The 14,828-nt window shown below is 39.6% G+C and overlaps 1 protein-coding gene across 6 annotated transcripts in view; it reads left to right on the top strand.

Moving 5' to 3' along the window:
* Positions 1 to 14,828, top strand: part of LOC106091098 (protein cappuccino) — a 321,527-nt gene that overhangs the window by 87,390 nt on the left and 219,309 nt on the right. For all 6 annotated transcript variants that reach the window (XM_059366105.1, XM_059366107.1, XM_059366104.1 and 3 more), the window contains exon 2: positions 5,301 to 5,715. In XM_059366105.1, the coding sequence (XP_059222088.1) occupies positions 5,301 to 5,715 (415 nt within the window). The remainder of the gene's footprint in view (positions 1 to 5,300; positions 5,716 to 14,828) is intronic.

Genomic DNA, 14,828 nt, shown 5'->3' with positions numbered 1-14,828 from the left:
ATCGGTTGGGACTGTAAATGGGCCAAATCGGTCCAAGTTTTGATATAGCTGCCATATAAACCGATCTTGGGTCTTGACTTCTGGAGCCTCTATAAGGCGCAATTCTCATCCTATCTGGCTGAAAATTTGCATGAGGAGTTTTGTTATGACTTGCAACAACTGTACTAAGTATGGCGCAAATCGGTACATAACCTGATATATAGCTGCCATATAATCCGATCTGAGATCTTGACTTCTTGAGCCTCTATAAGGCGCAATTCTCATCCGATTTGGCAGAACTTTCGTACAACGGCTTCTCCCATGACCTTCAATGTCCAATAGGGTCTAAATCGATTTTTAGTTTGATACAGCTCCCATTTAAAACGATTTTAATTCTTGAGCCCTTACAAGGCGCAATTCTTATCCGAATGGACTGAAATATTACACATTGACTTCTACAATGTTCAGCATTCAATCCGTGTTTGGTCCGAATCGGACTATAACTTGATATAGCTCTAATAGCATAACAGTCCTTATTCATTATTCTTTGTTTGCCTAAAAGGAGATACCGCGCAAAGAACTAGACAAATGCGATCCATGGTGGAGGGTATATAAGATTAGGCCCGGCCGAACTCAGCACGCTCTTTCTTGTTTTTATTGAAAACGACGGCATTTTGACACGTTTCTTTTTTTATTGTGTGAATACGTATACTGCCACAGTTAGTGTGAAATTTGAAGTATAAAGCTTAAAAATTGACAGAGTTATTACAAAAACACTGAAAAACAAAGTCATCTCATTAACAGTACACGATGTACCATGCCATCGTGTACTGTTAATGAGTTGTACACATTGTACACATTTTTTTAGATCTCATCAAGCTCTTTCTCCAGAGTTCTATATCATGCAATTTCAGAAGATCAAAAGTTATGGCTCCAAAAAGTTGGAGCCATAACTTTTTGACATGGTCAATTTTGACACCCTGTATCTCTGCAAATGTCTAGAACATTGTGTACCTCTAGAAGTAACACCCAGAAGGAAGAAAGATAAACCCATTGATAAATACACCGATTGACTCAGAATCACTTTCTGGTTCGATTTAGCTATGTCCGTATGTCCATGTTAATTTGTGTACAAACTACAGGTCGCAATTTTCATCCAATCATCTTCAAATTTGGTACAGGCATGTTTTTCGGCCTAGAAATAAAGCCTTTTGAAATTGGAAAAAATCGGTTCAGATTTGGATACAGGAAGGATTTACTCTCGACTCTCGACATTACTGGTTAATTTCAAAGAAATCGGTTCAAATATAGATATAGCTGCAATATATGTATACTCGACATTCATTGACAAATATTGCCGAAATTGGTCTCAACGCTTTTCTCAATGTCTACCACAATATCTAAGAAGTTTGGTCAAAATCGGTTCAGTTTTAGATGTAGCTCCCATGTATATATTCGTCAGATTGTCGGTAATTTGCAATAATTTTGTCATAAATCAACAGTAGTTATTACAATTTGAACATATTTAACATTTGAAGGCGGCATCTGTGAATCGTTTACCATATATTGGGAAGCCATCCAGTAATGAGTCTTGTTTATTTCAAGGCTGGCTACTACTATCTTCAGTGCTTAGAGATCGAAGAAGAAACCCAAGGGCAGGTGAGAAACCAGTGAAACCACTCTTCCTCAGAACACTGGACACTTGCGCTGTGGACGATTCCTCCTAGATGCTTCACCAGCTGCTGCGGTCGAAATACTTTTTGAGTTCCATTCTTCGCCGCTGGCGCACGCCTTGAGCCCAGTCCCACTAGATGACCCACCCATAAAGGGCTTGTCGGGTCCCGTTTCAATGCCATCCCCTCCTGTCTCGATTGTGGCAGGGGGATTTCCAGTCTCCTGCAATCCGCCAGACTTTAGCGATGTGTTCGATAGTTCCTCAGTCAAGTGTTCAGCGACAACTGCTGAGTCGTCTCCTGATTCCCAAATCCCACCGCTTCTATAGACCTTCAGTTTCAACTTGTTGGATCCAAAGGATACATCCTCTTTAGACTTGTATGAGCAGATTTGGATCATATTCGGTTCAGATACAGAGAAGTTTATAAAAGTCACAACTTAAAACTTCAAGGAAATCAGTTTATAAATGAGGCTTTACGGCTAATGATCCCAGGTTTGCAGATCGGTCCATGTGGCAGCTATATCCAAATATGGTGTAATATGGACCATGTTCCAAATGTATAACAAAGTGTCGTTCGATCTGGACCAAATTTGGTTCGGACAACGTGAAATCTAGTCCAACTCATTTCTCTAAATTTCAGCGAAATAGGAAAATACGGCTTCTTATGGGCTTAAAACCCCAGCTATATCTAAATTTGGTCCGAACTGGACTATGTTCAGTTCATACATGAGAGGCCTGTAGTTCATACATGAGAGGCCGTGCAAATAATTTGACAAATGCGATCAATGGTATATAATGGTATACATGGTATACAATATTCGACCCTTAGCTCGATTTCACTTGCTTTGACTTTAAAACGAAACTTTTTAAAATTTGTACAAATATGTTCTCTAGTATTTTTTTGATAACGATTTAACTAAAGTTAACTCAAAAGTTATTTATTATATTTATTTAGTAACAATAACTTTAAATTTTTTGCTTTAATTCGCCGAAAATTACCCACCTAGTCGTCTAGTTTGGAACCATCCGTCTAGTTTGGAACCATCTATTTGGAACCATAGTCGTCTAGTTTGGACGCATCCGTATGAAGTTCCAATCGGTTCTATCAGAAATAGTGGTACAATATCTTTTATCAAAAAGTGGCTCAACGCTGCCTGGAAAAATGGGCATTGTATGTGTCCGTAACCGCCACATGACCAATAAGAAAGCTCCCTTAACCTCACGGCAGTGGTCGCATCAATTTTTTTAACCATAATGTCCAGAGGCATTAGATGTAACATTAAATTCGGCGCATCAGATGGTGCCGTCCTCAGTGCAGCTACTGTGCACAAACAAGCCATCCTTTGGATTCGGTTGAGTATTGAGCAGCAGGTGGACTTATAAGCCCCGTCCACCAGAACTCAACACCATATAGCATAATAGGCCTGACAACTACAGTAAACACCCAGTGCACGACACGCGGTATAGAACCTCAAAATGTGCCAATGGCTCTTTTGCAGGTATATAGGGCAAGAGTTGCATTTATCTTCCTTTTCAAAATATTTGATTTGAAGTTCAATATCCTTTCCAGCAAAACACCCAGGTATTTTGCGCTTTCAGTTAATGGATCATTCTCTCCTCCCAAGGAGACAGGCGCCACTGTAGGTAACTTGTATCTCCTGCTGAAAAGAACTACTTCTGTCATGCACGGATTAACGGCTAGACCACTTTCGGTAGCGAACTTCGCAGTCGCCCGTAGAGCATCCTTAATTATATCTCTAAGAGTGCTGGGAAACTTTCCCTAAATCGCAATCATCATCTGCATACGCATACCGAGACAATAATATATATTTTTAAAGACCATATTCCAAAGTATAGGAGATAAAACACCACCTTGAGGTGTTTCTTTACTGACACATCTCTTCAGATTTGCAAACTCGAAGACAGCCAAAATACATCTTAGTTATTAATAAACTTTCATACGGTAGTATTGATGCCTATAATCTCCCACTCCTCCATGATTTGAAGAAAGCTATTGAAAGCACATTCAGTGCCCGGAAATGCTACCATTGTATATTCCAGTAAGCGAATGCTCTATGTAGGCGACTAGGGCTGTTTCAGTGGACTTTCCCTTACTGTATGCAAGCTGATGCGGAGATAGGCGATCCCCAGGAATCTTCGCCCTGAGATATGCTTCAATCAACCTCTACAGAATCTTCAGCATAAAGAAAATAGAGTGAAAATCGTTTGCCTTCTTGTGGTACGATTTTGCAATGAAAGTGAACTTTGTGTCCCTCCATCCCACAGGAATATACGACATGCTGATACAAGCAGAGTATATCTCCCTAAGCCAAGGAGCCTGTCTATCGGACATAGCTTGTAATACAACCGAGTCCAAACTTTTTATCGCCCATAGGATTTTTGGCTCAAGCACAATTTCCCCAATTACCTCCGACGAATGCATATCAGTGACAACCCTTTATGGCGTCACGTTGTCCGTTGTAGAGTTTACCGGGATGTGTATTAACTAGAAGTTCTAGGGTTTCTTCACTAGACACTGCCCATACATTCTCTGACCTCGGAATATATTCCACCGTAATAGGTTTCGAGGATAGGATCTTCCTTAGCCTAGAGGCCTCAGATGTATCCCCTAAGGATACCACCCAGGCTTTGCTCTGAGCCTTTCTCAGCTAGCCCTTGCATTTTCTTAGTGATCGGTCTATATGGCAGCTTCATCTAAATATCGTCCGATGTGAATATTCGATTCATATGAATGGGCGGAATAGCTTCGAATCTGGTGTACGTTTTTATATAGCATACCTATGAACATATATCTAAATTTAGACCGTTCTGGATTATATTCGGAATGGGGGTAGATAGATCCAGTCGAAAATGGTCGTGCACAAATTATATTTAGCGTGAGCGTTTATGGGTATAATACAAACATTTCCTGAAATTGGATAAGAAAATCGCCAAGTATGCACTGCAAGCTCGAAGTAAAATACATCAAAATTGTTGTGTTACTCTCTGTGTTAAGCTGTAGTATGGTACATGTTAAAATCTTTCACTTTGGTTGAGACTTACAGCACTTTTATTCAGCCTGTGAAAAAAGTGTCCATGTATTTTGAAAAACTTTACCAATCCTACACATGGTTTGGTTAAGAAAGAGCTTTAACAGAATTAGAGCATCCTATTGTTTATGGAAAATGCAACATAAACACCTGGCATACGTCACCTATATACCTGGCAATTGAGGCGGGTAATCCTTTTTTGGAACATTTTCATTGTGCTTTGAACAGTGAATGGCACCAACCCCCAAACACTACCAAATGTTTCCAAAAAGACAATATTGCTACTATCACATCACGATGCAAAGGATGTATCTAGCATTGCAAATCAACAAGGATAACAGCTACAACTTGGTCATAATCTGATTGAAAAGTTATAATTGATTTTTGATTTTATTTGTTTCAACTTCATCGCATTGAGCTTTGTTCTCCAAGCCATTTTCTATGTTCTATGGCATGTCCTGCCGTCTTTGCGTCGGCTTCTTGTTGTTCTTCCCGAATCTCGTGCTGTGGCTTGGCTAATAACAAAGTTTCTCCCTGTTTTGTTTCTTTCTCAATCAACATCTCGACCATGGAATTCAATCAACCATACACAACAGTCCTGTTCAACAGCAACATCTTCGAGCACACCACTGATTGAGCAACAAACCACCTCGACCAACGCCTCCATCACAATGGGCAATAGCCAGACACGAACGACAACGGCCAATGCGGCCACAGATGCGGAAGATGCCAATGCGGCAGGGGGGGCCTTCTCCCCCTCCTCACTCAGAGCCTCTATGAAAAGTCGCCGTGGTAGTCGAGTAAAAGTTTTTGGTCTTTTGGGCCAGAAGAAAGCATCAAAGGAGCCAACCACACCAACAACACCCTCGTCCACAGCACCACAGTTTGTGGCAAACACTGGAACCTCCACATCCAGCTGTATTAAGATGATTGACGAAGAGGATCGGGCGGTATTGCAACGCAGCCATGACGCTGTTGTACGCCAGCTGGAGTTCGAACAAATGGAAATACGTAAGTAGTTCAAATTTCTTTTATTGCCCCAACTACTGTCCCGCCTCACTAGTCTCTTTTTACCAACCCCACCCTTGAAATCCCAGCGCACTGATTCACATTTAAATTAAAAACTTTATCCAAATTTAAAGTAAATTGTTGTTGTTATATTTTTCATCTTTGCTTTATGTAGTCGTTTTTTCCTTGTTGTTGTTCACCCATCTTCCATAAATATTTTCCTTTATCCTTGATGTGCTGGATGGTGTGGAGTTGTAGTAAAACGAAGATGCCTTTGCATTACTCTTTTGCTTTTGAAAACAAACAGCAGTCAAGGCTTCAAGTTTATTTTATTTTTTACGCCCGCCACAAATTTCCTTTGAATATCCTTCCTTGGAATTTTGCTATTATTGTTGTTTTATTTTATTCTTTGTTATTGTAGTGCATTTCGAAATTTTTAATAAATATATTTGGGGCTTTATTTGTGCACTTCTCGACTTCTTTCTATTGCAACTACAAAAGAAATGTATTATTGGTGTTCGTTCACTACTGACAATTGGAATTCGGAAGAAGCAACCACCTTTAAGGTTTCCATAGAAATTTAATTTCATTTGCTCACATTCCTCAAGATAGATATACCGCACAATCAAAAGATCTTCCTCATATTTTTGTATTAAATGTCAACACCACGACGCCTGGAATGATTTTAATAAGACTTGAGGCCATTGATACGCTGATATCGAACTAAATATCTGGCATAATAAAACAAATAGGAAAAGAATAAAGTCGGAATGAGCAAAGCTTTCTATACCCTACACCACATTGAATGTAATTGGAAAAGTAGTTTAAACAAGTAAAAGCGTGCTAAGTTCGGCCGGGCCGAATCTTATATACCCTCCACCATGGATCGCATTTGTCGAGTTCTTTTCACGGCATCTCTTCTTAGGCAAAAAAGCATATAAGAAAAGATTTGCTCTGCTATCAGAGCGATATCAAGATATGGTCCGGTTTGGACCACAATTAAATTATATGTTGGAGACCTGTGTAAAATGTCAGTCAATTCGAATAAGAATAGGCCCTTTGGGGGCTCAAGAAGTAAAATAGAGAGATCGATTTATATGGGAGCTGTATCGGGCTATAGACCGTTTCAGACCATAATAAACACGTATGTTGACGGTCATGAGAGAATCGGTCGTACAATATTTCAGGCAAATCGTATAATAATTGCGACCTCTACAGGCTCAAGAACTCAAGATCCCAGATCGGTTTATATGACAGCTATATCAGGTTATGAACCGATTTAAACCATACTTGGCACAGTTGTTGGATATCATAACAAAACACGTCGGGCAAAAACTCATTCCAATCGGATAAGAATTGCGCACTCTAGAGGCTCAAGAAGTCAAGACCCAAGATCGGTTTATATGGCAGCTATATCAGGTTATGAACCGATTTGAACCATTCTTGGCACAGATGTTGGATATTATGACAAAACACGTCGTGCGAAATTTCATTCAAATCGTATAAGAATTACGCACTCTAGAGGCTCAAGAAGTCAAGACCTAAGATCGGTTTATATGACAGCTATATCAGGTTATCAACCGATTTGAACCATACTTGGCACAGTTGTTGGATATCATAACAAAACACGTCGTGCCAAAATTCATTCAAATCGGACAAGAATTGGGCCCTCCAGAGGCTCAAGAAGTCAAGACCCAAGATCGGTTTATATGGCAGCTATATCAGGTTATGAACCGATTTGAACCATTCTTGGCACAGATGTTGGATATCATAACAAAACACGTCGTGCGAAATTTCATTCCAATCGGATAAGAATTGCGCACTCTAGAGGCTCAAGAAGTCAAGACCCAAGATCGGTTTATATGGCAGCTATATCAGGTTATGAACCGATTTGAACCATACTTGGCACAGTTGTTGGATGTCATAACAAAACACGTCGTGCAAAATTTCATCCCAATCGGATAAGAATTGCGCACTTTAGAGGCTCAAGAAGTCAAGACCCAAGATCGGTTTATATGACAGCTATATCAAAACATGGACCGATATGGCCCATTTACAATACCAACCGACCTACACTAATAAGAAGTATTTGTGCAAAATTTTAAGCGGCTAGCTTTACTCCTTCGGAAGTTAGCGTGCTTTCGACAGACAGACGGACGGACGGACGGACATGGCTAGATCGACATAAAATGTCACGACGATCAAGAATATATATACTTTATGGGGTCTCAGACGAATATTTCGAGTAGTTACAAACAGAATGACGAAATTAGTATACCCCCCATCTTATGGTGGAGGGTATAAAGAAGTAAGTGAAAGTCTGCTGTTGTTGTTGTTGTTGTAGTAGCAGTACACTGAGGCGGCAGCCCTTGCCGATGAAGGAATTCATCGGGTCAATCCGGTACATACTACCGGCTGTCATGATAAAAACAAACACTGCCTGCGGACTGTGCGTATGCAGTCAGTTAATGTTCTTGCTATTTCAACAATAGTTCTGCTGTTATAGCAAAAAGTTTGCATTTTGAGAATAACAGGCCGACTGATAAAAAGTCGTAGTTTGCTGAAAATATCGGCTGCTCCATTTATGGGCTTGGTAAAGATGCTTACAATTTTAACGCAAATCATGTAACGTTGTTTATTGAAATTTGCGCACATTCCTACCCTTTTGTGGGCGTATGTGAGCAATTAAATCAAATCAAATCATTTTTTAATACCCTCCACCATGGGATGGGGCTATACTAATTTCGTCATTCTGTTTGTAACACCTCGAAATATGCGTCTGAGACCCATAAAGTTAATATATCCTCGATCGTCATGTCATTTTAAGTCGATCTAGTCATGTCCGTCCGTCTGTCTGTCGAAAGCACGCTAACTTTCAAAGGAGTAAAGCTAGCCGCTTGAAATTTTATACAAATACTTTTTATTAGTGTAGGTCGGTTGGGATTGTATATGGGCGAAATCGGTCCATGTTTTAATATAGCTGCCATATAAACCAATCTTGGGTCTTGACTTCCTGAGCCTCTAGAGGGCGCAATTCTCGTCCGATTTGACTGAAATTTTGCACGAGGTGTTTTGGTATCACTTCCAACAACTTCGTTTAATATGGTTCAAATAGGTCTTTGTTTTGATATAGCTGCCGTTTAAACCGATCTTGGTCTTGAATACTTGAGCCTCTAGAGCTTCTAGAGGGCGCAATTCTCGTCCGAATTGACTGAAATTTTGCACGTGGTGTTTTGGTATCACTTCCGACAACTGTGTTCAGTATGATACAAATCGGTTTATAACCTGATATAGCTGCCATATAAACCGATCTGGGATCTCGACTTCTTGAGCCTCTAGAGGACTTCTCTCATAACCTTCAACATACGTGTCTAATATGGTCTGAATCGATCAATAGCTTGATACAGCTCCCATATAACCCTATCCCCCGATTTTTCTTCTTAAGCCCCTACAAGACGTAATTCTTATCCGAATGAACTGAAATATTACACAATGACATACTTACTGAATGTTCAGCATTTATTTATGGTCCGAATCGGACTATAACTTGATATAGCTCCAATAGCATAACAGTTCTTATTCAATATTCTTTGTTTGCCTAAAAAAGAGATACCGCGCATAGAACTCGACAAATGCGATCCATTGTGGAGAGTATTTAAGATTCGGCCCGACCGAACGCGCTTACTTGTTTATACCCAGCATCGTAGGATAGGGGGTATATTCATTCAGTCATTCCGTTTGCAACACATCGAAATATCAATTTCCGACCCTACAAAGTATATATATTTGGGATCGTCGTAAAATTCTAAGAAGATTTAACTATGTCCGTGTGTCTGTCCGTCCGTCTGTTCTAATCACTCTATAGCCTTCAAAAATTGAGATACTGAGCTGAAATTTGGCACAGATACGTCTTTTTGATGCACGCTGGTGAAGTTCTTGAACGGGCCAACTCGGACCATATCTGGATATAGCTGCTATATAGACCGATTTTCCGATAAAGGGTCTAATGCCCATAAAAACTTTATTTTTCATCCGATTTAAGACAGTGGGTTATTTTTAGCATCCCGACATCTGACCTAAATATGGTTCAGATCAGACTATATTAAGATATAGCTGCCATAAAGACCGATAAAGGGTCTGAAGGCCATAAAAGCTTTATTTTTTTCCAATTTCGCTGAAATTTGGAATAGTGCGCAGCTATAAGCCTCCCAACATCCGACCCAAATTTGGTATAGATCGGACTATATTTAGATACAGCTGTCATATAGACTGATCTGCCAATAAAGGATATGAAGCCCATAAAGGCTTTATTTTTTAACCGCTAAAATTTGAAATATTGACTTATTTTTAGCCTCCTGATACCCGACTTGAATATGGTACAGATCGGACTATATTTAGATATAGCTGCCATTTAGACCGATCTGTCGATAAGGTGTCTGAAGCCAATAAAAGCTTTATTTATTACCCGATTTCCTTGAACTTTGAAACAGTTAGTAGGTTAAGACCTCCCAACATCCAACCTAAATATGGTTCAGATCGGTTTATATTAGACTAACTGAACCGGGCCCGCTCCGCTGCGCCTTCTTTTACTTTATATGGAACAAAAGTTTCCTTGAAATATTTATATTCAACATGCTACGAAAATAGTATATCGCTTGACTAACAATTTAACAATATAAGTGCCTTTGTCCGAATCCCATATGATCTTTATTGGTCTACGAATTTAAGTTTGGATGAAAGGTGTACTCCATTCTTAAAATACTTTATTTCAGCCCGCTTCTCTCATGATATCTGATTTAGGGGAGTTTTCGGGGGTGAGGTGGTCTCCCAGGCACTTGGCCCTGAAAAAAATATCAGCATTGTGCTCTTCTTTCAAAAACCATTTATTTAAACCCCATATTGCTATTGGTTTAGGGGAGTTTACAGGATGAGGCGTACCCCAAACACATGGCCCAAAATAGGTTATCAAATTCGTTTTCTAATCTTAAATACCACATATTGGCATGGTCAAAAATTTTTACCCTTTGTGGGGTGTTTTGGGGAAGGGGTGATTCCCTAAATACAAAGTCCTAAATTTGGATATCATTTTCGTATTCTACTCCCAAATGCCTTTATTTGAGCCCCATTTTGCGATGGTCACTAAAAATTGCTGCTTGTGGGGTATTTTGGGAAAGGGGTTGGACCCCCAGAAAATTGGCCCCGAAAGTGAGTATCAATTCTTGCTCTACCTCCTAATACCTTTCATTAAATCTCCACATTGACATGGTCGGTATATATGGCCGATTTAGGGGTGTTTTGGGGATTAGGGTTGTCGCCCAAACACTAAGCCCGGAAAATATATCAGCAACGTGCTCTACTCTCATATATCTATATATTATTTATTAAACCCCATATTGTCATTGGCCTCAAAATTGGATATCAAATTCGATTTCAAATCTCATTTAAACTCCTTATTGCAAAAGTCAGCAAATATGTCCGGTTTGGGTTATTGGCCCTAAAAACTATAAATATTTAGTTCCACTCTCTTGCAACCCAAATTGTGTTGGTGAGCAAATACGTCCTATTTGGAGGTTGTTATGGTGGTGGGACGTCCCCTAGACAGTTGGTCCCTAATGTTGATATCAGATACGTGGTCCACTCCCAACTACCTTTAATTTGAGCCCCATATTTCCATAGTCGGCAAACATGGCCGGCTTGGGGGTGTTTTGGGGGATGGGCGGCCACTCAGTGAGTTGGCCTTGAAAATATATATCGGATTCGTGTTCCACTCTAAAAACCCTCTTATTTGAGCCTCAAAAGTCAGCAAATACTTACTATTTGGGTGGTGTTGTGGGGGTGGCCCCAAAGACACTTTCCCAAATATTAATATCAGATTCGTGCTTTACTCCCAAAGACCTTTTATTTGAGCCCCATATGGCTATGGTCGTAAATTTGTCCTCTTTGGGGGATGCTTTCGGGGAGAGGCGGCCCCCCAAAACACTTGGTCCCACATTTGGATATCAGATTCGTATTCTACTCGCAAATACCTTTCATTTGAGTCCCAGATTGCCATGATCTGTAAATATGTCCGAATTAGGGGTGTTTTGGGGGTTGGGTGGTGTTGTGGGGGTGGGGTGGCCCCATACACTTTTCCCGAATATTGATATCAGATTTGCGCTATATTCTTAAAGACCTTTCATTTGAGCCAAATGTAGCTGTGGTTGTAAATGTGTTCCCTTTGGGGGAGGTTTTTGGGGAGAGGCGGCCCCCCAAAAGTGGGGAGGACCCCCAGAAACGTGGTCTTACATTTGGATATCAGATTCGTATTCTACTCGCAAATACCTTTCATTTGAGTCCCATATTGCCATGGTCGGTAAATATGTCCGATTCTGGGGTGTTTTGGGGCTTGGGTGGTCTTGCACTTGGTTCGACAAATGGATATCAGATACGTTTTCTTATCCTAAATACCTTTTATTTGAGTCCCATGTTGTCGTGATTGGTCTAAATATATGTTTGGCAGGTTTTAGGGTGGGGCGGCCCCCCTAGGTACCCCATCCGAAAATTGGATACCAAATTTTTATTTTTGGGGTACTATATGAGAGCAAACAAAATTTCGCTTAAATCGCACCACCCATCTCCGAGATTTCGCGTTTCTGAAAATTAGGGTAAGGGGGAGGCGGTTTTTGAATTTAGGAATACCTTCTCCAGCAGACCGGTTGTCTAAGAGAGTGTGTATGCTAATCGTCGTTACGACATTATATCTTAGCCATTTCACCACTTCTTCAACTGACAGCTCTATCGTTAAGCATGCATTTTTGAGGATTGGGATTCGAACTAGGCTCTTATCATTCAGCTTAAACTTGAATCGGACAGCACTCATTGATATGTGAGATGTTTGCCCCTGTTCCTTAATGGAATGTTTAAGGGCAAATTTGCATTTACTATAAACGTCAAAGTCATTGATGACATTGACTTTTTTAACTTGGCAACAAAATTACATAGACAAAAATCAAAAGCTGATATCCGCGAACATATAAACTAAGCTAGAAGTGCCCTTCTGAAACTCACCAAAGATTGGAGAAGAAGTGACTTATCATATAATACCAAAGTTAGAATCTGTAGTTGAAGTGTGAATCTTATTAATTATCTGGCTGTACAACTTGGAGTCTGACACAATGGACTACCCGAAAAATCCAAGCTTTTATCAACTGCTGGCTACGAATATTAATTCGAATTTTCTGTCCAAACCTAATTTCTAATGAAAAATTTCGACTAGATCCTAGATCCTCTCGAACAACTGCCAAAACACATTATAAAACAAGTCAACGTAATATTTTTTATCTATAGCACTTATATCCAAATTTCGTTAGACTTTAACTTTACATACCTATTGAAATATCGAATAGAACCTTCTACGATTTTCTTACGATGGTACGAAAATTGCGGTTTCTACAGGCTTAAAAGTCGAAACACATAAAAGATATATATGGGAGCTTTATCTAAATCTAATTCGATTTTGATGAAATTTTGCACACGTATTGGGATGTCAATTAAAACATCCCATGAAAAATTTTGTAGAGATCGGAACAAAATTCTAGCTACTACAGCCTTAAAAGTCAAAACGATTAAAAGCTATATTGGGTTGCCCAAAAAGTAATTGCGGATTTTTTAAAAGAAAGTAAATGCATTTTTAATAAAACTTACAATGAACTTTAATCAAATATACTTTTTTTACACTTTTTTTCTAAAGCAAGCTAAAAGTAACAGCTTATAACTGACGGAAGAAAGAATGCAATTACAGAGTCACAAGCTGTGAAAAAATTTGTCAACGCCGACTATATGAAAAATCCGCAATTACTTTTTGGGCAACCCAATATATGGAAACTCTACTGCAAAACTAAGAATGGGACCAAAATTGTAGCTTCTACAGCTTTAAAAGGTCATATCGGATGAACGATATATATAGATCTGATCCGGTTCTGATCAAATTTTGCACACATACCAGAACGTCAAAACAAGTAAAAAGGCGTTAAGTTCGCCCGGGCCGAACTTTGGATACTTTGGTGGTTGGATATGTAAACCACCTTTCGTCAAAGTCCGGTGAAAATGCATACCTTGTACCCCATAGCAGCTATATCGAAATATGTTCCGATTTGAACCAAATACTAATTAGCACAGGTAATTGTTCAATTGTGTATAACAAAATATTGGTATTTTAAGTAGTTATATCTAAAAATAAACCGATCTGAACCATATATGACACGGATGTCAAAAAGCCTAACATAAGTCACTGTGTCAAATTTCAGTGAAATCAGATTATAAATGCGCATCTTATGGGGGCCAAGACTTTAAATCGAGATATCGGTCTATATGGCAGCTATATCGAAATCTTGACCGATTTGGGTCAAGAAAAATGTCGAAGAGCTTAACATAACTCACTGTCCCAAATATCGGCGAAATCGGACAATAAAGGCGCCTTTTATGGGTCAAAAACCTTAAATCGAGAGATCGGTCTATATGGCAACTATATTCAAATCTGAACCGATCTGAGCCATTTTGCAGAAGTATGTCGTGGGGCTTAACATAACTTACTGTCCCAAGTTTCGGCAACATTGGACACAAATGCGCCTTTTATGGGCCCCAAACCTTAAATCGAGAGATCGGTCTATATGGCAGCTATATCCAAATCTAGACCGATCTGAGTCAAATTGAAGAGGGCTTTCGAAGGGCCTAACACAACTCACTGTCCTAAATTTCAGCAAAATCGGATAATAAATGTGGCCTTTATGGGCCTAAGTCACTACATCGGCGGATCGGTATATATGAGGGCAATATCAAGATATAGTCCGATATAGCCCATCTTCGAACTTAACCTGCTTATAGACAAAAACAGAATCTGTGCAAAATTTCCGCTCAATATCTCTATTTTTAAAGACTGTAGCGTGATTTCAACAGACAGACGGACGGACATGGCTAGATCGTCTTAGATTTTTACGCTGATCAAGTATTGATGTATTGCAAACGGAATGACAAAATGAATATACCCCCATCCTTCAGTGGTGGGTATAAAAAGCACTTCGTGCTAAATTTGGTAAAGATTGGACCAAAATTGTGTCTTCTACAGCCTAAAATATATC

This window comes from Stomoxys calcitrans, chromosome 3 (assembly GCF_963082655.1).
Source record: "Stomoxys calcitrans chromosome 3, idStoCalc2.1, whole genome shotgun sequence".
NCBI classification, from domain to species: Eukaryota; Metazoa; Arthropoda; class Insecta; order Diptera; family Muscidae; genus Stomoxys; species Stomoxys calcitrans.
This window is presented reverse-complemented; position numbering and strand designations above follow the sequence as displayed.